Genomic DNA, 25,177 nt, shown 5'->3' on the forward strand with positions numbered 1-25,177 from the left:
ATTCCAATTGTTCTTCTTTATAGCCTTGGGGCAATACATCATAGTAAGATTTGATTCAGGATTGGAGAGTGGTAGGCCTTTCTTTTGTAAAGTGAGAGTAAGGTGTATCCTTAGGCAACTTTTTAGGAATTAGGTTGTAAACAGTGATTTCCTGAAAACTGTGCTAGCTGGAATACTTAAGTTTGACCACAGTGGGTGGCTCTGAAAATTCCATTTACCCCAATGATTTCATCTACCGACATTGTCGATTTCTCAAGTCCTTACCTTTAGTCCCTACCTGTTCCTTTCTCCAAGGACCAAACTTCTCTAAACTCTTAAGTCCTCCAAGCACCTGGCTCCCTAACTCTCGGTCTTCAATTTCCTCCTCTTACAATATTAAGCGGCTTCCAGTTTCTAGAACACACAACGCTTTTTGCTTCTCCCTCCTGGATACTCCATCCACATCCTCTCTCTGGCCCTTGCCTGCGAAGCTGAGAGTCTGGATTCTGACTGGCTAGGCTCCCATCATGTCTAGAGGCCACATGGAAACGCGCTCAGAGTGGCAGATCACTAAGTCAGTACAACAAACTACTTCTGGGGCGGGGCAGTCAGTACTCGTCTTTCTGGACATTTAACGGTGAGGAACGTCTTCAATGCACAGCACAGCGTTCAAATCCACAGGCAGTCAGGGCTCCTCATCTGCGCGGTGATTTCCAGTCTTGGCCACGAAAATGCACAGCGTTCACCCCAAGAATGAAGTAAGTCCTAGAGGAAACCCAACTAATACTCAAGCCGCCTTCGCCTTCACCTTGCTTTGCCTGTGGCCATCGAGGCCCCGAGACCCCGCCCCCTTCTGCCTGCCCGCGGGACCTTAAAGAGGGCCAGGAGCGCGCATTAATCAGGAAGGCAGTGGACCTACCATGAGCCTTTACTATTTGAAGATTACAGAACTAGTCAGCAACTCGCGCGAGACAGATAGTATTCTCGCGAGAAGTCTAGGAGGCGGCAGTGATGGCGGCGGCGGGAACTGGACCCGGCTCCGGAGTGGGTGCAGGAGCCGGCCCGGCAGCGACCTCAAATGCAACAGCGACGGAAGAAGTGGAGACGAAGCCGGTGGTCGCGGCAGCAGCCGCTCCGGCCGGAGAGGGGACATCTGCTGCTCCAGCAGCGGAGCCCAGTTCCGGAGAGGCCGAAAGCGGGTAAAACGTCCTGAGGCCAGAGAAGGACACGGAGCAGGAGGCCCGCCCCTCTTGGAATCCCGCGGCTCCCGGGAGCCCTCCTGCCCGCCCCTTCCGAACCCAGGCCTTGCAGCCAACGGCTCGCCCTGCCCCCCTAGAGGATCGTAGTCCCGCCCACCGCTTGGTCCGTCCCCGCTGAACTGTATCTTAGACTACGCCCCTTTCCTCACCTTTCGCGGTCTGTGAGAGCCAAGTTTCTTGTCCTGTCTCCCGCCCTTGCACCCCGGCAGGGGGCTCGTAGCTCAATCTTCTACCTGGAACCCCTCAACTGTCCCAGAGAAGAAACCACTTTGTGTTGCCAGATTGGAAGAAGTGGCGGTCCCTCTGAAACAGAGTGGGAGAGCTGCACCTCTGTGAATTTACCCCGGGACCAATTCCATTCCATGCAGATTTTGTCTGTTAAGGGCGTCCCTGTGCCCCATGGGCCTCCATCTGCCTGAGCCACACTCTAACCCTGGGCGCCGAGACTCAGAACGGACTTAGCTGAAAAAGCTGTGTGAAGTTCAGCAGTACTTTGATCATTATCTTTGGGAATAGACGTTTTGAGGTTTGTTTCTCTTGAAAATTTTTACTTGAGTGCTTTCATTATCTTACAGGGATGCAAACTCTGTTGATGTAAGTGGTGGTTTGGAGACAGAATCCTCTAATGGGAAAGATACACTAGTAAGTATTTCTTTTTGGATACTTGCAAGGCAAAATGGATTTAATCAGGTCAACTAACTTGACTCTAATTGCTCTGGACACAGGAAGGTGCTGGGGATACTTCAGAGGCGATGGATACTCAAGCGGGGTCGGTGGATGAAGAGAATGGCCGGCAGCTGGGAGAAGTAGAGCTGCAGTGTGGGATCTGTACAAAATGGTTCACAGCAGACACCTTTGGTATAGATACCTCGTGAGTATTTTTTGTAGTCTTTGTAAGAATCGCTTTGTAAAATAGATCTCAACACGTTCAACAGTTAGTTTGTAGGCAAATACAAATGCATGGTATTTCCTGTGTTTCTAAACCTTGTTCAATGAGTAGGAGGATTTGAATCAGGAATTGTTTTAATACCCTGAGATGTTTTCTATCTAATGAGAGGTGCATGTGAACACATTTGAAGCAGTACCGTTTAAACCTTTTACTGGGTGTTGTGGATTTTGGGGAAAGGGCTGGTTCATATGGTGGACAAAGCCTGATGTAAAAAATTTGAGATGACCAGTCTCTTCATGCCTGAGTCATTCTTTTTAGTCTTAGGCTTCCCACTCACTCCCTTTAGGTATCCTGCGTGTTCTCCTCAGCAAAACCTATTTCTGATCTTTTATCTCTTCTAGTGAATTTAATTCGTTTTACGATTGAGAATGAAAGGCTCCTTATCAACAGCTAGCAAGTGATAATTACTGACTCAGTATCTATGGAAATGTACTGCTAGTTCTCTGTGGTGTTCCTTATAGTCTGTATTAAAGGAGTCAATTTAGACAAGACTACCTCAAAATAAAGCTGAATTTTAAATTAATACCCTTAGGTAGGATTATGAAGAAATTTACCTTTATAATTTGTTGTATGCTGTTTATTTAAAAAGTTAAAGTGGGTTTTAGAAATGCTGATGTTGCAATTAACATGTGACTGGTGATTTAGGATAGAATGTTTACAAAAGAAAGAAAAATACCTAAGGATCAGGAAGAAAGACTTGATCTTGATGGAAAGATCTGTAGGGAAAAGAAACAAGCTAAGCAAATCTGGTCACTTAAAAACCTAAAATCTGGCCACTTTGGCTCAGGAAAATTGATTTGGATAGACAGAACCTAGGAAAGGAAATTTACCAGAGAGATAACTTGGAGCAATCTAGGGAAGAATTAAACCACAATTCAGAGTTTTGGTAGAGACCAATTTGTATCTGAATTTGAGGAGTTACACTTAAAGCCCAGCTAAGTGGGACAGTGTTATCTTTTACAGCTAAGAGGAAGGAGGTGAGCTAGCATGATATGGAAAAGGCTGCACTGAACACCTGATTGTATTTGAATTAAATAACTGTATACCTACCTCCCTCTGGTATGAGTTTATCAACAGGCTGTTTAACAGAAGGGATTCTAGAGAGAATTAAACATAAGGGAACTCAATCTTAACTTTCATAAAAATGTTTCTTAATTCCTTGAGTGATGGCATTGGACACATACATACTTAGGAACCTTCTTTTTGAGGATGCCTGAAGCTGGTTTCCACAGAGTCCAAGAAAACCCTGCCTTTATTTTGATTTCTTCTCTTCCAACTTAAACCTGTCTTTTATTTTTCTGTTACTTTCTCCTTTTCAGGATTAAGCTCTCCCTATACTTTTCTAATCATCCAGTACAATCACCACCACACTTTCCTTCTCTAATGCATCAGTTCTTCAGTCTCTGCCATACTCAGTCTCTTCTTCCTCTGCCTTCAAACAGACAGGTCTTCTCTTGCCCCTGAACTCCCTCTTGGGAGATTTCCTCTTTATGATGCAAGCTGTCTTAGTGGTTAGATCTCCTTTCACTTCCTTTTCATCCTCCCACTCCACACCCCTCCTTTTTTTTTATTATTACTCTAGGTGAGGCCTTATTTACCTTCTGCTGGAACTGCTACAACAGCTCCTTGTATACATTCAGTTTTTCTAACCTGTTCCCCCTTCAGACCCATCCTGTTACTAAACATTTCAACCGTGCCGCTTCCCTTTAAGGAGATCCCATTACCCACAGAAAAAAATCCAGTTCCACCTGACATGTAAGGTCTTGTACTTCCTACTTTTTTAAGCCTTATTTTTACCATATGCCTGTCAAGTCATCTCTCCTGGACAAACTTGTTAATACCAGTTTGCCTCCCTACCACCTAGTTTGCACTTTCTCACCTATAGAAAAGAAAAGTGACTCTTCTTCCCAAATCTAGTTCATAACTATGTCTTCAAAAAAACCTTCCCTCGCTCTTAAATCTGAAGTTACTACTTGAGTCCTTTACACTCTTACAGACTAATTATCATCTGTAGGATTCATTTGGTAATGAGGCAAGTAATGTTTTAGAACTTTTGTGTTGTCTTCTTGAATAATTATTTACATTTTTAATCTTTTCATACATTCTGTTCACCCTTTCCAATAATGGTATTGGCACTTGAAAGAGATAATTGAAAGATATTTAAATATAAAGATATTTAAAGAGACTACTTTGTCTTCTTCCACAACTGGCCTAGGATACTCTTTTTAGGTGCTCCAAAACTATAATAATCTAGCCTGGACAAGGTGCCAGTGAGAACCTTCCAGATGCTAAATTATCTACTATGGTGGCTAATGTCTTATTAAAATACTTGTGGAAGAAAAATCCAGGTATTTGTACAAATACAAGCCCTATTTTGATTTGGGTGACCTTTTTAAGTTTAAGGTTACATTAATATATTAATATTATCTAACTTTATTGTTTTACTGCTCATAAAGAAGTGTGTGTTCAGAAGTACACTAATTTGTATAATTTGGCTGTTCTGCAGATCTTGTCTACCTTTCATGACCAACTACAGTTTTCATTGCAACGTGTGCCATCATAGTGGGAATACCTATTTCCTCCGGAAGCAAGCAAGTAAGAATAAACTCTCGAGTACTGCATAAGAACTGGAAAAGAAAAAAGGTTTGGGTTTAGCAGAATCAGGAAATTTTTACCTGGTAGCTGCTACGAATTACATTGGGGATTAGCTCTGAATAATTGCTAATATCCATTTCAGATTAAATGATGACTCTACTTTTTGCTGCTATGGCTGTTAATTTGTTGACCATATAGTTGAATATTCTTTCGGTAATAAGGATCTAGTATTATAGATAACTTTTTCTTCCTTTTTGTTTTTGATAGACTTGAAGGAAATGTGCCTTAGTGCTTTGGCCAACCTAACGTGGCAGTCCCGAACACAGGATGAACATCCAAAAACCATGTTCTCCAAAGATAAGGTAGAAATGGAATTCATGTAATTGCAATTATGCCAAAGAATCAGGTGGAACTTCTGCATTTACTGTTTAACAATAAGTACTCCTCCCCCCGCCCCAGTTTTTATGACTATGACTATAGGTAGGTTCAGTGGTTACTTTGTTCTTAGGTTCATGTAATTTACTAACTTCCCAGTGTGTGTAATTTGTGTCACTTGGCTTACTATCAGTAGAATGAATCGTTAAATAGTTTTGGTTGGTGTTATAGAAGCAAATAACTGTCTATCCCACAATTAATAATTAATAGATCTTGAGGTGAACCTTCTCAGCCTAGTTTAGCTGTTGTTATAGATGCCTGTCACAGATTTTGTCTGGGAAAGGTTGTCAGTTTATACATTCCTTTTATTTAAAAAATCTTTTTTTATTATTATGCTAAAAAACTACATGACTAAAATCAGGATTCAAAATTAGATATTTAATCCATCCATGAGTCCTTCCTACTGATTTGTGGTAAGAAATATGAAAATAAAGTAAATTTTAAAATGATGGATTTTACCTTGTGACCTAGTATACATTCATACCTACCCACTTTCTTTATTTTTTAAAGATTTTATTGGGGAATTGGGGAAGGGGAACAGCGCTGGGGAATCAGAGAGGGAACAGACAAGTTGCTATCCTTTTGTTCTTCAGTCTAGTTGTGGAGGACTTCGCTTCACTGGCCCATGTTGGTATTATCATTGCGCTCTTCCCGGATGAGGCAAATTGGTCGCCCGTCACTGGACGGCCGCTCACGGCGGCTCTTGGCATATCACGCTGGCTGCTGGCCGCTCACAGTAGCTTACGGGAGCCCAATGCAGCTCCACTGCAGCCTACGCCGTTGCCAGCGACTCTCGGCAGCCCAGCTCCAGGTCGAGCTGTTGTTCAGCATCTTAGCTGTAGAGGGCGGAGTGTCACTGTCCCTCATGTGGGATTCGAACCGGGGCCCTGCTGCTCAGAGCTGGCTCCCAAGCCAACTCTTAACCAATGTGCCACTCGGCTGGCCCCATACCTACCCACTTTCATTTAAAACGGAAACAAAAGTTTCACCTAACAGTGCTTATCCTCTGATCTTTTCCTTCTGCACTCTAATATTTTCTATTTTGTCAATGCTGGTTTTCACCTAAAGAATTGATTTTATAACCTAATTGCTTGTGACCTACAGTTTGAAAGACACTGTTATAGGATGTGTAGTGAGATCAGTATAGTCAGGATCAGACTTTGACAAGGGCCTTTTCTACTAAACAGAGAAACTAGGACTTAATCCTGTAAGCTGAAGAAGTCATCAGCGTGCTTCTTCCCGACCTCCTTTTTTTCCCCTGTGTTATAAGTTCTTTAAATAGAGGTGTGCTATGATTGGCTTGTTTTTTTCCTCTGAGTTAATTTTTTCCCCAAATTATTTGAATTTTTCAAACATACAGAAAAACTTAAATAGTACAATGAATATCTGTTTATTTTCACTTAGATTTGCCATTTGTTAATATTTTGCTACATTTGCTTTATCTTCCCCATTAATATTTTTCCTCTAGGCTGTATGAAACTAGCTTACAGATATTATGCTTTACCCAATATTCTCTCATAACCACAATACAGTGATTATACTCAAAAAAATTAATGTTGATGTAATACAACTATCTAATATATACAATTTGTATTTTTTTATATATAGTATATATTTACATTTTCTCATTATTATTGTCTTAATATCCTTCATAGTGATCAAGGATTACACATTACATTTAGTTTTAATGTCTCTTTTGTCTGTAATCTAGAAAGATTCCTGTACTTATTTTACTTTGGGTTTTTTTGGTTTTTGTTTTTGTCTGCTATGACATTTAACATTTTGAAATAAAAATTTTCAAAGAGACTAGACAGTTGTTGGCTAGATGTTCACAATTTGCATTTATCTGATTGTTTCCTCATGATTAGGTAAAACCTTTTTGGCGAGCATATTATGTAAGTAATGGTGTGTTTTTCCATGAATCACATCAAGAGGCATATCAGTTTATTATTAGTGGTCCTAAATTTGACTACTTGGGTAAAGAGGAGGTATGTACCAGATTTCTCCGTTGTAAAGAGACACCTGTTTTTTTGTAATTATTAAGTGATCAGTAGTGTGATACATTGAGATTGTGTGAATGTCTTGTTCTCTTAACCCTTTCAAGCAGTGGTTTTAGCAACCTTTGATTATCCTATCCTGCATGAGTTAATAGAGTGCCGTGGTAAAACAGAATACATTTATTGGTTGCAATTCTTTGTAAAGAAGAGTTTTCCCTTCTCCCTATCTTTTTTTTTTTTTAACTATCACTGGATTTGTGGGTGTTTCTAGTCCATTATTGGATTTTTGGATGCTCAGATTTGACTAGTGTAACCCCATCCAGGTTGTTGACTCCTAAAACTTTGATATGTCCCGATAGTTTTGGAGCTCTTCCTTACTTTCTGAAACAACAAAATATTCCATGCTCCCCTTGTGCTTTCCTTGATTCAATCTGGTTCCTTTTAGTAAAGGTTTGGTTTTCATGCAACTAACTTGAGTGGAAGATCTTTGTGGTAGACTATGGGAGAATGGTCCGAAATGGGGGAAAGTTGATACCAGAAGATCAGACTCAGACATTGTTTTAGTCACGCAAGCAAGAACTGGCGAGGACCACACTCAAAGCAGTGGAATGTAAAGGAGGCCAGGTTTGTGAGAAATTCATTTGATGACCATTTAGATATGTAATGTAGATTATACAAGAAGAATCAAGGATGACTCCATGGTGTCTAGCTTGTGATTCTGGGTGATAGATGATTCTAAGTAATAAGAGCAAGACTAGAAATCTGTAGAACAGATTTGTGAGGTAAGATACAGAGTTCAGTTTTAGTCACAAGAAGTTTCAGATGCCTGTGGAATGTCCAGATGGAGATGTCTAAGAAGGTAGAAACAGGAACTCAGGAGAGAGAATAACTTGGAAGTCATCTTCCAGATGGCAAGTGAGAGATCTTTTCCCTCCAACTGGATTGTAAGCCCTGTGTGGCTAAGATTTATATATACTTGTTCAAAATTCCCCACGGTCTATATGTTGTTTGCATGCAATTATATAGTTGTTTCATCATTAAGACTAAACATGGATTTTTCTCTGATTCTAAGAAGATCTTTGAAAATGCTGCAGTTTTCTTTCCCTTTTTTGTGAGTATAACTTTGAAACCAACTATAAAAGTCTTAATATATTTTGTTTTTAAAATTAGGATATCATACCATTCATTGATAAATACTGGGAGTGCATGACGACCAGACAGAGACCTGGGAAAATGACGTGGCCAAATAACATTGTTAAAACGATGGTAAGTAGACTAAAAATTGACGGACTTGACATTTAAGCAGTGTGCTTTGTAAGAATTAAATTTTCTTTACTCTCGCTGAGATAATGTGACGATTAGGAAAATGAGAACAACTTTAGTGTTAAATCTTGGAGAGGGAGATATACCTGTCAATTTTAATCGTTTTTATACTCTTAAAAAAACCAGTAAGTTGCATGTTATGTCTTAAATGAACATCACCCAATGGTGGTTTTATATGTGACACTGAAAACCTTTGTCCACTGCACTCTTATAAGTATAATTTTCTATTGAAATTGGAGACAGTTTTTTTCTTTGATTTAAAAAACAACACTGTACTGTTCTAAACATTGTTGTCCTTAGAATTAAAGAACACCTGGGGAGAAATCAACAGCAAACTGTCAACGATACTTACCTCTGTGAGATGGAGGGATTATGAAGGACTTTGGCTCTCATTTTTTTAGAGAGCCTCAGTTGTTTGAATTTTTTGATGATCATGTATTAATTTTCTAATCAAAGGAAAAAAACAATGTCTTTTTGGAGATTATAGCTAGGAATTGGAGTTAGTGGTTGATCACCCATTCAGCACTTTTAAGTGTAAAATTTTCAGTAATACTAGAACACTGTTTCCTTTTAGAGTAAAGAAAGAGATGTATTCTTGGTAAAGGAACACCCCGATCCTGGGAGTAAGGACCCAGAAGAAGATTATCCAAAATTTGGACTTTTGGATCAGGTACATTAATATGCTCTATATTTCCCTTTTGACTTTAGATCACTTGGGGACAGTGAATCAGGTTTGTTTACATTTGTATATTTGCCACATATAACACACTTCAATTACATGCCCATAACATGGTGGACTCAATAAACGGTTATTGCCACATGTGGAAAGAAATAACACTCACCTTAAACCAGGAGACTAATGTTTTAGCTCTGGCTCTTCCCCAAAATGTCATGGCTTTACACATATTATTCTTATATTTTTTAACTTTAGTTTCCTCACTTGTAACACAAATAAATATGCCATTCCAAGTTATTCTTAATTTTCTTTTCATCTCAAAATTTTGCTCTTAAACACATTCGTTACTGTGAAGAAAAATTTGCGAGAATTTGTGTAGCATATCTGGAATAACAGGAAAAAGAAAATTTTCACTCTTTGTTCAATGGCAGGGGTCACATTTGGCATCTTAGGTCAAATCTTTCAGTCTTGTACCTTAAAATGTTTGATTTGCCAGTACTGAAAACTCAAGGTTGCACATAGAAATTGAGGTTTCAGTCTTTTCTTGTAAAATGGAAAAATCTGACTATACTGGGTCTGAATTCCTCCAGGGAGCTGAATAAACGGGGCTTAAGCACTCCAGTTGGCCATTGCCCCACCACCAGCCCTATTCCCCCTCACCCCCCCAATTGCCATTCATCACCATTCTTAAACCACTTTGATCCTTACACTCATCCTGCCTTATTACCTGATCCCTGCAGCATCCAAGTTTGAAACCCTTGCAAGTTTCAGACTCTTTAGGATCGTCAGTTTCAATTCCCATTCTATTAGAATTTCCAGATTGGTTTGATTATATAGCCTCCCTTCATAACTTAAGTATTTTTCCTTCTAGGATCTTAGTAACATTGGTCCTGCCTATGACAACCAAAAACAAAGCAGTGCTGTGTCTACCAGTGGGAATCTAAATGGTAAGTGTTTAAATGTTTCATTGATGAAATATCCATAAGCTATTAAATCCAAGTGTGCCTAGAATTGGGCATTCTTTGGGTTGACGCTTAACTGGACATTTAATAAGATGCTTTAAAGTCCCAAACTTAATTTTTAGGAGCTAGCCAAGGATTTGACAGGTGGTAGTGGAAGAGAATTTTTTGTCACTTTACACCAAAGTTTGGTCTTAAGTGAAACAGATGTAGCATAAAATAAGGTACAATTTTAAGGTCAGGTTTACTGTGTTTGTATTAGACTTCCCATCTGTATCCTCACAACTAACAATTTAGATGCAGTTGCTTTCCACTCTTTCTTTAATTCAGCTGTTACTTAATGAACTTCCTATGTCCATCTTCTAATTTTCTTGCCCTGAAACTTCAGCTTATTCACATGGCGGCATTTCTGTATTGATCACCCACTGTAGCATGCTTTTTCTATTGGTAACACATCTAAATGCAGGTCCCTACATTACTAATGATAATCTAATGAGCTTGGGTTGCTGGGTAGTAGCTAGATGTTCACCTGGCCCATGGCATCATTAACTCGTCTTTTGGAGTGGTAGCATCTTAAATACGTAATCATTTTCTCTGTTATTAATATTCTGAGATTGGAAATAGCTAAGTGTATTGTTTATCTTTTTACACCATATTTTCCCCTTTTAATTGTTAAAATTTGACAAATACATGGTGCCACTTCTGTTCTTACAGGTGGAGCCTCTTTTGGAGGTGAATTCCTCCTGTCTTCTTTCAGCCTCTCAGACTTAAGTATTTTGTGGTTTGGAAAATGCTTTTTTGCTGAGTTGTGGTAGAAGCTAAAACTAAATTAAAAATTGAAAGCATTGTGAAAATGGTGGCAATAGCACTTACTATGAAACAGTAGTTTCAGTTTAATATTAGTAATTAAAAGCGTGTACATTGTCATATTCTGCCTAACATGGCCAGCAGTCCCCTTAGTATTATTTATTTTGTTCAACATGGATCAAAAACTTAAGATAATTAAAACACAAATGACAATAAAAACTTAGTAATTTTTTGATTAAGGTACCTCAAACTAGAGATATTGATGTTACAACAGTTTGACATTAAACCTTTTATGAGAAGTAGGAATAATACCTGATGTGTTTATAAAAGGAAGTTTTGCATAAATCTGGTCCTGTATATGCAGAATATGACCTTCCCTCAACGTCTTGATCCTTTTTATTACAGCAGAACTGCTGGTAATTTCCAACCTTGCCCCAAATTAAGACACAGTTCTCTATGCAGTTGTTTACATAAAGGTGTTTTTCTGCAGTTCAGGGACATTTTCTGAAAGATGGAAAAACAAACTAATTGAGAGGAATGACAGCTGTGGACAAAAATTTCAAGTACCTATTTCAGAAATACACAAGGTAGTATTCCTTGTGACCTTAGTATTTAGCTAATTTTTTCAATATGTAAATTATCTGTTGATATTTTCTCTTAATTCCACAAGCCAGGTTAGTCTAACCTGAATTGTATGCATTGCGCGATCCTAATAATTGCCTACTAAATTTAAAGCCTTCTTTCTCATTTGTGCAGCAACCACAGTGGATTCCTAGCAGCACTGGAGAGAAACACCTTTTTAGTACTTCTGTTTTTGTTTTCCATGTCTGATGTACTTTTGTCTTGTTGAATATTCAAGTTAAGTGCTTTTGCAGATATTGTGCCTTTATTATGTTTATGAAATATATCATGTAGTTCAGTCAAGTGAACACCTACTTACAGTGAGGATAGTCTCTCGTTATTGATATTTTTATTAGGTGGAAAAAAACTTTATCCATGCAATTGTTTTTAGCTGTGGGTGTTTGGAATCCGAATGAATGAAATTGCATTTGTGTCACATCCTCAGAAAATGTACTAATAGTTGCTGTTCACTAAGAAAGAAAGGTTGAAAGTGTAACATAGGTTCATCTGAGCTTACTGCCAGAACCCAGTGTTCTGAGCTGTGAGACACTCAGCAGATTCATTCAGAACCAGGGTGAAATCCAGTATGCTTTCTGGAAGGAAATTCTCCTATGGTGTTACACAAATGCACACTGGGAGTGTTAGTCCCCGTGGAGTTGTGGTATCCACATGATGCTTCTATCACAGCTCATTGAAAGAGATCTGCCTTCCCTTCAAAGGGGGAATTGCAGCAGGAAGCAGTGGAAAAGGAAGAGGAGCTAAGCGCAAACAGCAGGATGGAGGGACCACAGGGACCACCAAGAAGGCCCGGAGGTGGGTAGAACACTCACCCCTGTTCACCACTTTCAGGGTATTGTTTGGTGCTGGCAAAGCCCCTCAGCGGGGAAAGAGCCATACTCTTCAGTAGCTCAACTGTCTGAGGTTAAAAAGCCTGTCTCAAATCTTGAGGACTTTGAGGGGTAAAATAACCCCAGACTAGATACCCTGTTTTACAAACTTGGCACTAAAAAACCAGCCCTGGGACAGCACCCTGTTGATTTACCTTGGGATAAAGTTCTCATGAGGCATTTTGAGAAAAGCCAGGTGGGGGAGAGGGAGTGAAACCAATATTGAAGGCTGGCTCCTGAAACTTTCTGCCTCACCCCTCGCATACCCCTTCCTGTCACTTCGTTCAGTGGTGATGAAATCCAGGTCATCTCTTATTTAGACAACAGATCATAAGTGCTCATATTGCTGAGTTTCTGTTTATTACTTTATAATAATAACTATACTAAAGGAAATTGCCCTCATTTCTCTTCCTTTCTTCCCTATGATGTCATAGATACCCCTACAGACTAAAGTAATTTAACCAAAACTACTTTTGTTAAATAAAGCAAATCCTTTTCATTTCCCTGTTTTGCCTGCAGAGGGCAGGATGACCTGTTTCAATAATGAAAAGCATTTGTGAAGTTGCTGTGTTCCAGCTGAAATCTAATAAATCAGAGGCCTTTCTTACAGAATTGAGCTACAATGGGTTTTAGTTTCTTGATTTTATTTTTTCCTTTCTGCAGTGACCCTTTGTTTTCTGCTCAGCGCCTTCCCCCTCATGGCTACCCATTGGAACACCCGTTTAACAAAGATGGCTATCGGTATATTCTCGCTGAGCCTGATCCCCATGCCCCTGACCCTGAGAAGCTTGAACTTGACTGCTGGGCAGGAAAACCTATTCCTGGTGACCTCTACAGAGCCTGCTTGTATGAACGGGTTTTGTTAGCCCTACATGATCGAGGTATGTAAGGTATTAATGTTCTGTTGGACCCAGTGTTACCCTGAACGACTGTCATCAGCCTTGTCCAATCTAGAATTAGATATACATGTCAGTCTGTGACCACTCCCCAACCCCCCAACTGTAGACTTAGCCAGGATTTATTTCCTTTTTTCTCTCTTCCTATAAACTCTAGCCATTTATCTATATGATTTATTAAAACTTCCTATTTTCAACTAATTTTAAGCTTATGGTCAAGTTGCAAAAATAATTATATGTATATATGTATATATCCCTCTTCAAGCTTTTTCTAATGGTAACATCTTATACAACCAGGTACAATTATAAAAACAATGAAATTAACATTGGTAAATGCTATTAATGAAACTAAAGACTTTATCTAAATTTTACCAATTTTTCCACTAATGCCTCTTTCCTAGGCTCTCACATTGCATTTTGTTATTTCTCCTTAGTCTCTTGTAGTCTTCAGTTCCTCAGTCGTTGCTTGTCTTTCTTTTTTTTTTTTTTTTAAGATTTTTTTTTTTAAATTTTTTATTGGGGAATTGGGGGGATGGGAACAGTGCTGGGGAATTGGGGAAAGGGGAACAGACAAGTTGCTGTCGTTTTGTTCTTCAATCTAGTTGTGGAGGATGTTGCTTCACTGGCCCAAGTTGGGACCATCATTGCGCTCTTCCCGGGCGAGGGAGATCAGTCGCCGGCCTCTGGACGGCCGCCCACGCTGGCCGCCGGCCACACATGGCAGCCCATGGCAATCCACCGCCACAGGGACTGCAGCCCACGCCATCGCCAGTGACTCACGGCAGCCCAGCTCCAGGTCGAGCTGCCGTTCAGCATCTTAGCTGTGGAGGGCAGTGTCACCGGCCCTCACATGTGGGATCCGAACCGGGGCCCCCTGGCATCCCAAGCCAGCTCCCAACCATCGCGCCACTCGGCCGGCCCGTTGCTTGTCTTTCTGACCATGACACTTTTTAAATGTATTTATGTTATTTTGTTGAATGTTTCTCAGTGAGGGTTTGTCTTTTTCTCATGATTAGATGGAGGTTATACAGTTTTTTTAAAAACCACAGAAATGAGTGTTCATTACATTATCTCATGGAGCTTATGATGTCGATATGTCTTATTGGTTATGTTGACCATGATCATTTGGTTAAGGTGGTTTCTGCTGGCTTTCTCTACTGTCTTTCCCTTTGTAGTTAATAAATATCTTGGAGGAAGATACTTTGAGGCTTTGCAAATAACTTGTTTCTCTGTAAAGTTTTGCCCACTAATTTTAGCATTCTTCAGTGGAGCTTGTCTGCAGTAGTTATTAATGTGGTGTTTGCCTGATGATTTTTTAAATTTCTTCCTTCTCTTCTCCATTTACTACTTAATTGATTATATCAGTGCAGACTCATAGGTATTTTTTATGTAAGATATACTTTTATTTTGTTGCTCAAATTATTCCAGCTTTGCCCGTTAGGAGATTCTTGAATAGGCTGGTTCCTATGCTCTTTTGATAACCGCCCCCCTCTTTTTTTTTTTTTTTAGTTCTTTCTTATTTTCTGGTATTACAAGATGTTCCTGACTCATCTGGTATTTTCCATGCCTCAGACCAAGTATGAGCTACTTCTCCTAGGAGCCCTGGCTCCTTGAGTTAGACAATGGTGTTTAGAAATTAAGACTAAGTGTTAGGTATGCTCACTGTTCTTTGGTTTTTTTTTTTTACATTTTATTGGGGAATCGGGGGAGGGGAACAGACAAGTTGCTGTCCTTTTGTTCTTCAGTCTAGTTGTGGAGGACATTGCTTCACTGGCCCAAGTTGGCACCATCATTGCGCTCTTCCCTGGCGAGGCAGATCAGTCGACAGCTTCTGGACGGCCGCTCACTGAGGCTGCTGGCCGCTCATGGTGGCTGCTGGCTACACACGGTAGCCCATGGCAACCCACTGCCACAGGGGCTGCAGCCTATGCCGTCACCGGTGACTCACGGCAGCCCAGCTCCAGGCTGAGCTGTTGTTCAGCATCTTAGCTGTGGAGGGCAGTGTCACTGGCCCTCATATGTGGGATCCAAACTGGGGCCCTCTGGCGTCCCAAGCCAGTTCTTAACCATCGTGCCACTCGGCCGGCCCACATTTACTTGTTTCATTTCTAACATGCACAGTTTAAGAATTGCTAATCTCTGTGAGAAACATTTACTAACCAGATTATAGCAGTTATGTCCCCCCTTTTGTCTTTAGCCTTCCAGTATCCCATCACGATACTGTTATTTGGATTTAGTTCTTTTCTTCCTCACCTCCTCCAGTGTGGTTGTGTTTTCCATTTGTGATACAGTTCGGTTCATTTATTAGTGTTTGTATATCATTTTGATTTTGGGTTCTACCTCATTTTGGGTGTGTGTGTGTTGGGGGGTGTATGTGAAACATTACTATGGTTCTGAGAGTTAGAATTGTACAAAAAGGCTTACTCAGCGTGTCACCACTTCCTCACTACCCTACTCCCTTCTACTTCCCCCCTTTTTTCCACCATTTTCCCACCTATCTTCTATAGGTAACTAGTCTTTAGTTTCTATTTTGTCCTTCCTGTTTGTCTTCTGTACAAATGAGCAGATACATGTATACTTCATTTTATCTCCTTTATTCATACATGAAGGGCAACATGCTATACTCTTGCATCTTGCTTCATGCAGTTCCTTCAGACCAGTTCAAAGAGATCATCCTTATTATTTTTTCTGTTTTTAGCTTCGTGATGCTCCATAATGTGTATGTACATAGTTTATTCAACCACTCGATGTGTGGGCATTTAGAGTGTTTCCAGTATTTTGCAATCACAAAGAGGTAGTGAATAACCACAGGCATATGTATTTTTGTATTGTTGGCTGTAAATTTTCAAGGTAGGATTCTAGAACTGTAATTGCTGGATCAAAAGGTAAGTGTATACGTAGTTTTGTTAGATATTGCTAAATTTCCTTTCAGAAGGTTGTGCCAGTTTGCAATCCCACCAGCAATGTAGAGAGTGTTTTCCCATAGCCTCGCAAACAGAATGTGTTGTCTTATATTTTAAGTTTGGCTGGTCTAATAGGTGAAAAGTGGTATCTCAGTGTTTTAATTTGTATTTCTTTGAGTTTCAACATTTTTTCATGTTTGAGAGTCCTTATCTCATGATTTAGCTGTTTGTGTTTTTTTATTTCCCATTTTTCTGTTGGGATTTAGGTCCTTTGTCCCTTTATATATTAAGAATATTAGTCCTTAGGGCCGGCCGAGTGGCTCAGTTGGTTAAGAGCTCGCTCAAGAGTTTGAGCTCTGAGCAACAGTGGTTGGAGTCAGCCCGAGCTGAGCAGCCGCGGAGCTGCCAACAGGTGGCGGGATGGCTCAGCTAAAAAAAAAAAAAAAATTAAAAAAAAAAAAAAAAGAATATTAGTCCTTTGCGGCCTGTGCTGTGAACATTTTCTCCCAGTGTGTTAGTTGTCTTTGTTTATGACTTTTTGTCATGTAAAACTCTTTAGTATATAGTAGTTCTTTTTATGACATAATTTATTCAGTTATTAACAAATAGCATTCATTATCTGTTAGAATGTGGAAGTGAATTTAAATTACTACTTTTAGAGGAATGTACTTCATGAATTTTTGTTTTTGTTTTTCTGGAGTATCAATGCAAATTCCAGATAACATATTCTTTTATCCACAAATACCTCAGTATTTATCTCTGACAAGGATTTTTAAAAACATAGCCACTATGCCAGTATCATGACTAAGGTGAATAATAATTCCTTAATTATCTAATACCTGGTCCATATTCACATTTCCGTGGTTGTTTAAAACATGCCTCTTCTAACTTTTAGCTCTTCAAAACAATTGTTTAAATTTTCAGTCATGATTAAAATTCTTTTCTTTTACAATTAAAATTGCCAATGCCTTGACCTTTGAAAAAGGGTTTCTTAGAAATAAGTCCTACATTTAAACTTTTTTCTTTAAAACGTGGTATTGGGTATTAGTTAACTTTTACACAATTCTGAGCACTGTTAGTCTCTGGAAAGTATTTTGAGAGATCAGCGTTGAAACATTCTGAATTTAACATGAATATACTTTTTTGAGTCAGAAAATAAAATCAGATTATTCAAAGTAAAAAAAAATACACCTCTTTCATTTCCTTTTTTGAATTGGATCTAAACAGATTCATATGTTATATTTGGAAGCCCATTATTTCTTGATTTAATGCTAAAAACTGTAACACTTGTGTTGATAGCTAGTCATTTGGAAGTGAAGTAATGTAATCCCCATGGTGTAAAGTCCATTACTGTATTTCCCCATGTATAAGATGCACCCTTTTTCGAAAAATTTGGGTTCTAAAAACTGGGTGCGTCTTATATAGTGGTTGTAGATTTTTCTTTACTTGCATTTTCCGCTTTTTTCCACGCTTGTTTTTGCACTCATACAACCACTGTATAAGACGCACCCAGTGTTCTTTATATTGCTTCCTGTCAGATGGTACATGATTTTAATTTGTCCCATTACTGGTGATGTTCACTATAATCATCTGGCTAAGGTGGTATCTGTCCAGTTTATCTACGTAAAGTTACTTTTTTTCTCTTTGTAAAAGTGTTTTTAATATCCTATTCTATCACAGTCACTTGGCCTTGCTCAGCCCACCTAATGGCTTTAGGACTGAATTGCTCAAGAAGGGGTAAAGGAAGAAGTATTTGTATTTGAGAAGGCGAATTTGTCAAATACCTAAGAAAGTTCTGTTAAACAACTTGCATTTAATTTAAGGAGGTTATCTGCCTAATACAAGAGCCATTGTGGTGTAAAGGGAGGAATGTAGGGTCAGGGTTTCATTCATGCTCTGCCATTGATGTGTGTGATCTAAAAGGCCATATAATCTGCTTCTCCATCAGCACAATGGAGATGGTAGATGTGAGGGTTTAAGTGAGTCCGTCTGCCTACCTACCTATGAAAGTGCTTTGTAAATCATGAAGGCTTTTATAAAAGCTACTTAATCTAAATTTTGTGTTTCTTCCAAAAGAATTCAGACAACTTCTAGAGTGTTTATCAACACTGTTTCAAATGCTTTTTTCTCAGTTAAGTCTTAATTGGATTAGCGATGTTTCTACCTTAATAAAATCAGTCAATCCACAGCCCGGAAGTATTCTCCCACTAAGTTGTCTCCTTATCTTACATAATGGCCTCTTGGTAAAGTAAGATTTAACCACACACAAAGGTACAGTGAATCTCCAAATACTTTTCACCCACATTTAACAATTGTCAAGATTTTGCCATATTTGCTTCATCTGTTTATTTCTTTGTCTCTTTTTTTCTGAATTTTTAAGAAAATCTCACCCTGCATACTCCAAAAATATATTTCCAAAAAGTATGGATATTTTCTTTTATAACCACAATGCTATTATCACACTTAACAAAATAGATAATTTCTTGCTGCTATTGTCTGAATTCAGTTCATAATCAGATTTCCTTGATTTTCTCAAATACCTTTTTATCTCCCTGCAAAATACTTAGTAATTACAAAGGAAAAATAGTGATTTTATAGTGGAGAAACCTGGAAGGCATCACCTTAACAAAGTGATCAAAGTTTAACATCACTGTTTTGACATCATATGCTTCCTTAAATGATGCACTGACAGACGCAACATTACTTCAGTGGTGTTCTTGACAAAAAAGCATAACCTGGACTTAAACAGTAAGAGATATCAGATAAACCAAAGGGAGGGATATCCTACAAACTCAAATGACCAGTACTCTTTAAAATGTCACTGTCATGAAAGGTCTGAGGAACGGTCCCATATTGAAAGAGACTAAGGAGACATGACAACTGAATGAATTATGGGATCTTGGATTAGATCCAGGACGAGAAAAAGGATATTTTGTGGGTAATTGGCTTAATTTGAAGATGATCTATTGATGAGTTAATATTGTCTTAATGTTAGTTTTCTGTTTTTGATAATTATGTTTGTAAATGGTGTTAACATTTGTGGAAGCTGAGTGAAGACTGCTATTTTTAGAAGTCTGAAATTGTTTCAAAATAAGAAGTCTTAAAGGATGGTTTATTCAAGTGAGGATCCAAACACATTACAATTGGTTTGTTATATTTTAGGGTATAGACAATATAATTTTAACTTCTTTTAAATATAATCACATATAATAAAAACTGGATTACCTAAGAACTTCCATTTTCTTCCACTCTCCTTTTTTGTCTATATGTTATGTTGCGATTTTTAAACTCCTGAACTAATAGTTCCGATTCCTGATCTGATATTTCTGATCTTTCATTTTGTTTTACTGGAGTGTAAGGAACTCATGTTTTTGTGGCAGTTGTCTCCAAGTACCTTAGATAAGTTGCCATCTTTGTTTTTATCTCCCATCACTGCAGCTCCCCAGTTAAAGATCTCTGATGACCGTCTAACTGTCGTTGGAGAGAAGGGCTACTCTATGGTACGGGCTTCTCATGGGGTTCGGAAAGGTGCCTGGTACTTTGAAATCACGGTGGATGAGATGCCGCCAGACACTGCTGCTAGACTGGGTTGGTCCCAGCCATTAGGTAAGCTGGGGCTATAGTATGGACATCAAAGCAAGTAGAGAGGCATAGACCATCCGGCTAAGCTTTACAGCTTTTGAGCTGATCAAACCATAGCCATAAAATTCAGTTTCTGAGGATTTAGATGGTTAGCAATTTTTAGAATATTTTTATAATTCTTTGCTTGTGAAAAATAATTTGTACCAATTTTGCAAAATTGATGACCTCTCCCCCACAAAAAAAAAAAAAAAAGAACATTTTCCTTTAGCAAACTAGAGTCAAGTTGCAGTCCTTTGACTTTCTGTATCTTTTTATTGGGACAGGTAACCTTCAAGCTCCCCTAGGTTATGATAAATTTAGCTATTCTTGGCGGAGCAAAAAGGGAACCAAGTTCCACCAGTCCATTGGCAAACACTACTCTTCTGGCTATGGACAAGGAGACGTCCTAGGATTCTATATCAATCTTCCTGAAGATACAGAGACAGCCAAGTCACTGCCCGATACTTATAAAGATAAGGTAGGTTTGTCCCCTTGAGATATTCCTGGATTTGAAGACCTGTGGCAGCCAGTGCCTGCGGCTATGGCCTGTGGCCTTTTGTGATGCTGACCCACCATTCGTATATTTTCTAAGTTTTCATTATGAAAATTTCAGATATAACAAAGTTGAAAGAATTTAAAAGTCAGTGTCCAAATACCCATCACCTAGATTCTACCATTAATATGTTATCCATTCATTCCTCCACCCATCCATCCATCCATCTTTTTTAAATGCACTTCAGAGAATATTGCAGCCATCAGTACACTCACCTCCAAGTTTTTCAGGATGCTTATCATTAGCTAAAGTTCAACCTTTGTTTAGTTTTTATTTTGATATAAAATTTATGTAAAATGAGATTTACAAATTTCAAGTATATATTCACTTAGTTTTGAATTTGACCCAAATTGCTATCGAGACATAAAATCTATCATCATGGCAGAAAGTTCCCTCATGTCCTTTCCCAGTTGATCCCCACTCCCACCCCCATAGAGGCAATTATAGTTCGGAATTTTTTTTTCACATCATATTTTTATTCTGTAGGTTTTGCTTGTTCTTCATCTTACTTAATGGAACTATACAGTATGTAGTCTTGTATTTGGCTGTTATCATTTGGCATAATGCTTTTGAATTTCATCCATGTTGTTGCATGTATCTGTAGTTTGCTTTTTACTACAGAGTAGTATTTTATTGTATGAATATACCACAGTGTGCTTATCTGTTTTCCTTTTTTTTCCCAGCTTCATTGAAATATTAATATAACATACCCATTTTCCCATTGATGGACACTTAGGCTGTTTCTGGTTTGGGGCTATTATGAATAAAGTTGCTATGAACATTCTTGAACAAATCTCTTTGTAAACATGTTTTCATTTTTTTTCGGACAGTAACTACATGTGGAATTACTGGGTCATAGAGTAGTTATATATTTAGTTTTATAAGAAATTGCCAGACTTTCCATTTCCACCAATGAGAACTTTAGTTGCCCCAGTTTTGTTGTGGTGAAAGTGTATATGTATTTATATGTATGTGTTTTCCTCACAAATCTTCATAAAGGCCTGTTTCGAAAATGTTTTAACATGTGCCATCTGGTACTTTTTAAGAAGCACATAGTTCAAAATCTCGCAAAGCTAACTCTGGCAAGATTTTAAATTTCTGTTGCACAGCACGTGGCTCAGTACTATTTGTGTGATGTAGTTGATGCTTCAATGAGCCTTTTTTCCCTTCTTTCTCTCTTGGCTATCAAGGCTTTGATAAAGTTCAAGAGTTATTTGTATTTTGAAGAAAAAGACTTTGTGGATAAAGCAGAGAAGAGCCTAAAGCAGACTCCCCATAGTGAGGTGAGTCACGATCACAAAAGTGTCAAAACTAGAAGATCTTGAAGACTGGGACCAACCCCCTAATTATAAAAGTGAGGAAAATGAGGCCCAAATGGGAATGAAGGGATTTTCTGCTAACACAGCTCGCAGCAGAGGAAGCCCACTCTCCGCCCACTGTGTTTGTGCTCTGTGATACCATGCTGCTGCTATTAGAGGCATGGCCAGGGATCTTTCAGGAACACTCTATAGAGAAAGGGTAGACATAGTGGTCTAATAAGGAATTCTATAAGTTATTAAGGATGCAAGTCAGAGATATTTATTCTTGGTACAGAGGGAGAAACGCTGGAATCGGAGAGGAGGGAACCTTGTCGTGTGACCCAGAGGCAGCCAGAGCTGTAATGGCTCATTCAGTGTCCTCTAGCACTTTCCCTTCGCTCTTTCCCAGGGTTGTTGGAAACATGTCTGCCCAAGGTTATAGCACAATCAGAGGGGCTGACACATCTGGACCAGCCACAGAGCAAAAATAGAAAGGAAAGGGAAGGAAGAAAGTTCTGAGCTGGAAACGTTTTTCCACTAAAATTCTGTGAAGCCACCTGAATCAGTAAGAGAAGCTAATGTGGGTAGAAATAAAAATAAAAAATAGGGTTCCAATTGTTTTAGGAAAAAAATAGTGAAAGGAAGCAATTAATAGATCTAAGGATGATACAGCCAGAAAATGCAGCAGGTCCTCGCATATCATTTGGTTGTAACATTGATGAGACGCTGTAGGAAAGTAACTCTTGTTTATATCAGGTAGCCTATGGTAACATTGGTTTTGATATATTTTGTTTCGCACAGTTCGAAGAACCTATGGACAATGTTAAGTGAGGACTTATTGTACAGCTAGGGGAAAGATAGGTCTTGCTGGGAAGAAGAGACAGATAAAATTACTTCAGAAAAGGTCCCTGAAGTCCATATATAGTGGTTAAGAGAGAATATACAGGGTAGTTTTGGGAGATAAAGGACAAAGAAAATGCGGATTCAGAGACTGACAGAATATCCTGAAATTTTCAAAGTAGAAATGCAAAAATGAGAACCTGATGCAAGGGAAGGGGACAAATAAATAAATTTAACCGGGTATAATTAGAAGAAATCAGTAGAAGATCAAACTACTTTTTATAAATACAATATAATAAATGATAGAAAGAAGAACTGTTTGGTATAAGGAGCTTAGGAATGCAGAAAGCAAATAAACCTGAAGACCAACTAAAATAGTGCATGTAAATATGCTCAGAAATCTGATTATATAAGCTATTACACAAACTATGCTATTCTTGGAATACATTATTACCAGTGTGGTGGCAGCACTTCTAAAGGGTTCTCCAAGTGAGTTCCTTTTTAGTTTGTTCTGTTTTTAAATTCTAAAGTAAAACCATGGTTTTTGTTTCAGATAATATTTTATAAAAATGGTGTCAATCAAGGTGTGGCTTACAAAGATATTTTTGAGGGGGTCTACTTTCCAGCCATCTCACTGTACAAGAGCTGCACGGTATGTGTCATGTTATCCTGTGAACAGAACTTGAGGGAAATAGGTGAATGGTTGTGATGAAGGGGCCAGTGATTGAGCTCTAAAAAGAAATCTGAATAGCCTGAGAGTATGATGGGAATGTCTTCTGTTACTCTTTGTTCGAAAACAGTTGGGTGTTTTAGGAAGTATTTGCTTGGACAAAGGTCGTGCAGTTAGTATGCTTCATATTTGTCCTTTAAATATACTGTGTGGTGAATGTTATTGTTCAATATAAAGGATATACAGTATATATGTACATAAACCAATTTGGTGTTGTATGTTATGGTAACCTACCACCATTAGTTTGTAACTGTTGTTTATATTTATTTTTTTTAAATACGATTCATCATGAAGGGGACTATTGTTAGAGCCTGTTAGGTTTTGTAAGTGATTTTGAACAGGTAATGCCTGGAAGTTTGTATGTATTTTTAGTCTGTTAATTAGCATCATGGAAGTTAAATAAGGAAATCTTCAGGTTATAAACAGAAATCAACACATATCTTTCATTTACCTAATTCTTGGTAGACATTAGGATGTTCACCACTTTTAGCAATATTAATATATATCATTAGTTCCAGTTATACCCTGAATAACACAGCTACTTTTAACGAGAAAAATTTCCCATGTTCCATAAACTTTTTCACTATATTATTCTTTTGTTTTTTTCATGTCTGCTTGAATTGAATTGATCCCAGGTTTCCATTAACTTTGGACCATGCTTCAAGTACCCTCCAAAAGATCTCACATACCACCCTGTGAGTAACATGAAAAAATGTCCACATGCGTCCTCAGCATCTTTACTTGCTGTAGTTGTTCTAATCCCCTCATTTCTGTTTCTGGTTCCTCCTACAGATGAGTGACATGGGCTGGGGCGCCGTCGTAGAACATACTCTGGCTGATGTCTTATATCATGTGGAAACGGAAGTGGATGGGAGGCGGAGTCCCCCATGGGAACCCTGACCAGTTCCCTCTTTCTTTGCAGACATGGACTTTCTGGGAATAGTATTGGAGGATTTTGTTTATTTCTTAACTGTTGCAAATGTTATCCCGAAGATACTGCAGAACACAGCCTTTGCTGTTAGCAAGTGAAAAGGCTGGGTGGGACTGGGGGAGACTCTCCGCCCTTCAGCGCTCCCCGCTTCTGGTGACTGCTTTTATTTGTATGCCATATGCCAACAACTGCTGACCGTAGGATCCCATAAGCTCCCTGTGAAACCGGTGCTGTACCTTGTACCCCACCACTGGGACTTGTTATCTTACTGTATTTTCTAAGGATTGGATAATGTTGTCCAAGTAGCTAATTTTAAATTATTTAAAGACTTTTTTTTCCCTGTGGGCATTGACTCCATCCCACCTGATTTCCAAGGAAGTGGTGGGCCTGTTTCTGAGAACAGCTGAAATCAATGGCTGTACATTCCAGACAACCTAAGAGCTCTTTCCTTGTGGTGTGGGATTGCTTTTGTTATTAAGTTTGAAATATACTTTTGAACACTGGGATCTCTGAAACTACTAGGTCTCTAGAACTATAATTTTGAAAGGATCTTGCTTGCAGCTTTAACAATTAGAAACTTCCCAAATAAAACTTGTGTTCAAGTGTATGTGGCACGTTGCTTCCCTTTCAGGTTGGGTTCCTCTTGGTGACAGTGTCAGAAATGTGGGCAGTCTGAGGAAGGGAAGCCAGCATTGGAGGAAAGAGACAGGTTTCTGACTCATATCTCAAGCCCTCTCCTGTCGCTTGCCTTCTCTCCCGCCGACTCAACCACCCACTTCTATCCTGTGAAAACCAGACTCGAGGTGAACAAGAGGATAGGATTAATAGCCTCACTGTAATTCTTCTCTGTGAACATGGATGGTAATATGTGCAAGTTGTTTTCCTGTCTTATCTTCCTTTGTAATAGCAGATGATTAA

The 25,177-nt window shown here is 38.8% G+C and overlaps 1 protein-coding gene across 2 annotated transcripts; it reads left to right on the plus strand.

The window, feature by feature from the left end:
* Positions 1-904: 904 nt before the first annotated feature.
* ASH2L (ASH2 like, histone lysine methyltransferase complex subunit) lies at positions 905-24,866 on the plus strand. Of its 2 annotated transcripts, XM_019662961.1 has the most exons (17): positions 905-1,178; positions 1,814-1,880; positions 1,964-2,109; positions 4,694-4,782; positions 5,050-5,144; positions 8,385-8,480; positions 9,112-9,207; positions 10,085-10,160; positions 10,887-10,904; positions 12,320-12,413; positions 13,151-13,368; positions 19,725-19,892; positions 20,192-20,385; positions 21,651-21,743; positions 23,152-23,250; positions 23,964-24,023; positions 24,121-24,866. In XM_019662961.1, exons 1-17 carry the CDS (start codon positions 991-993, stop codon positions 24,226-24,228), a joined length of 1,905 nt encoding a protein of 634 aa, XP_019518506.1. In that variant the 5' UTR covers positions 905-990; the 3' UTR covers positions 24,229-24,866. The 2 variants fall into 2 exon arrangements, with proteins under 2 accessions (XP_019518506.1, XP_019518507.1); XM_019662962.1 differs by lacking the exon at positions 10,887-10,904.
* The last annotated feature ends 311 nt before the right edge of the window (positions 24,867-25,177 follow it).

The sequence above is a fragment of the Hipposideros armiger genome, unplaced genomic scaffold (genome assembly GCF_001890085.2).
Source record: "Hipposideros armiger isolate ML-2016 unplaced genomic scaffold, ASM189008v1 scaffold_384, whole genome shotgun sequence".
Lineage (NCBI taxonomy): Eukaryota > Metazoa > Chordata > Mammalia > Chiroptera > Hipposideridae > Hipposideros > Hipposideros armiger.

Excerpts from the sequence above, each read along its gene's own strand:
- ASH2L (XM_019662961.1), top strand. The coding sequence starts at position 991 with ATGGCGGCGGCGGGAACTGGACCCGGCTCCGGAGTGGGTGCAGGAGCC. Across the intron at positions 1,179-1,813 it reads TCCGGAGAGGCCGAAAGCGG|GGATGCAAACTCTGTTGATG; the intron begins GTAAAACGTCCT and ends ATTATCTTACAG. Across the intron at positions 12,414-13,150 it reads ACCACCAAGAAGGCCCGGAG|TGACCCTTTGTTTTCTGCTC; the intron begins GTGGGTAGAACA and ends TCCTTTCTGCAG.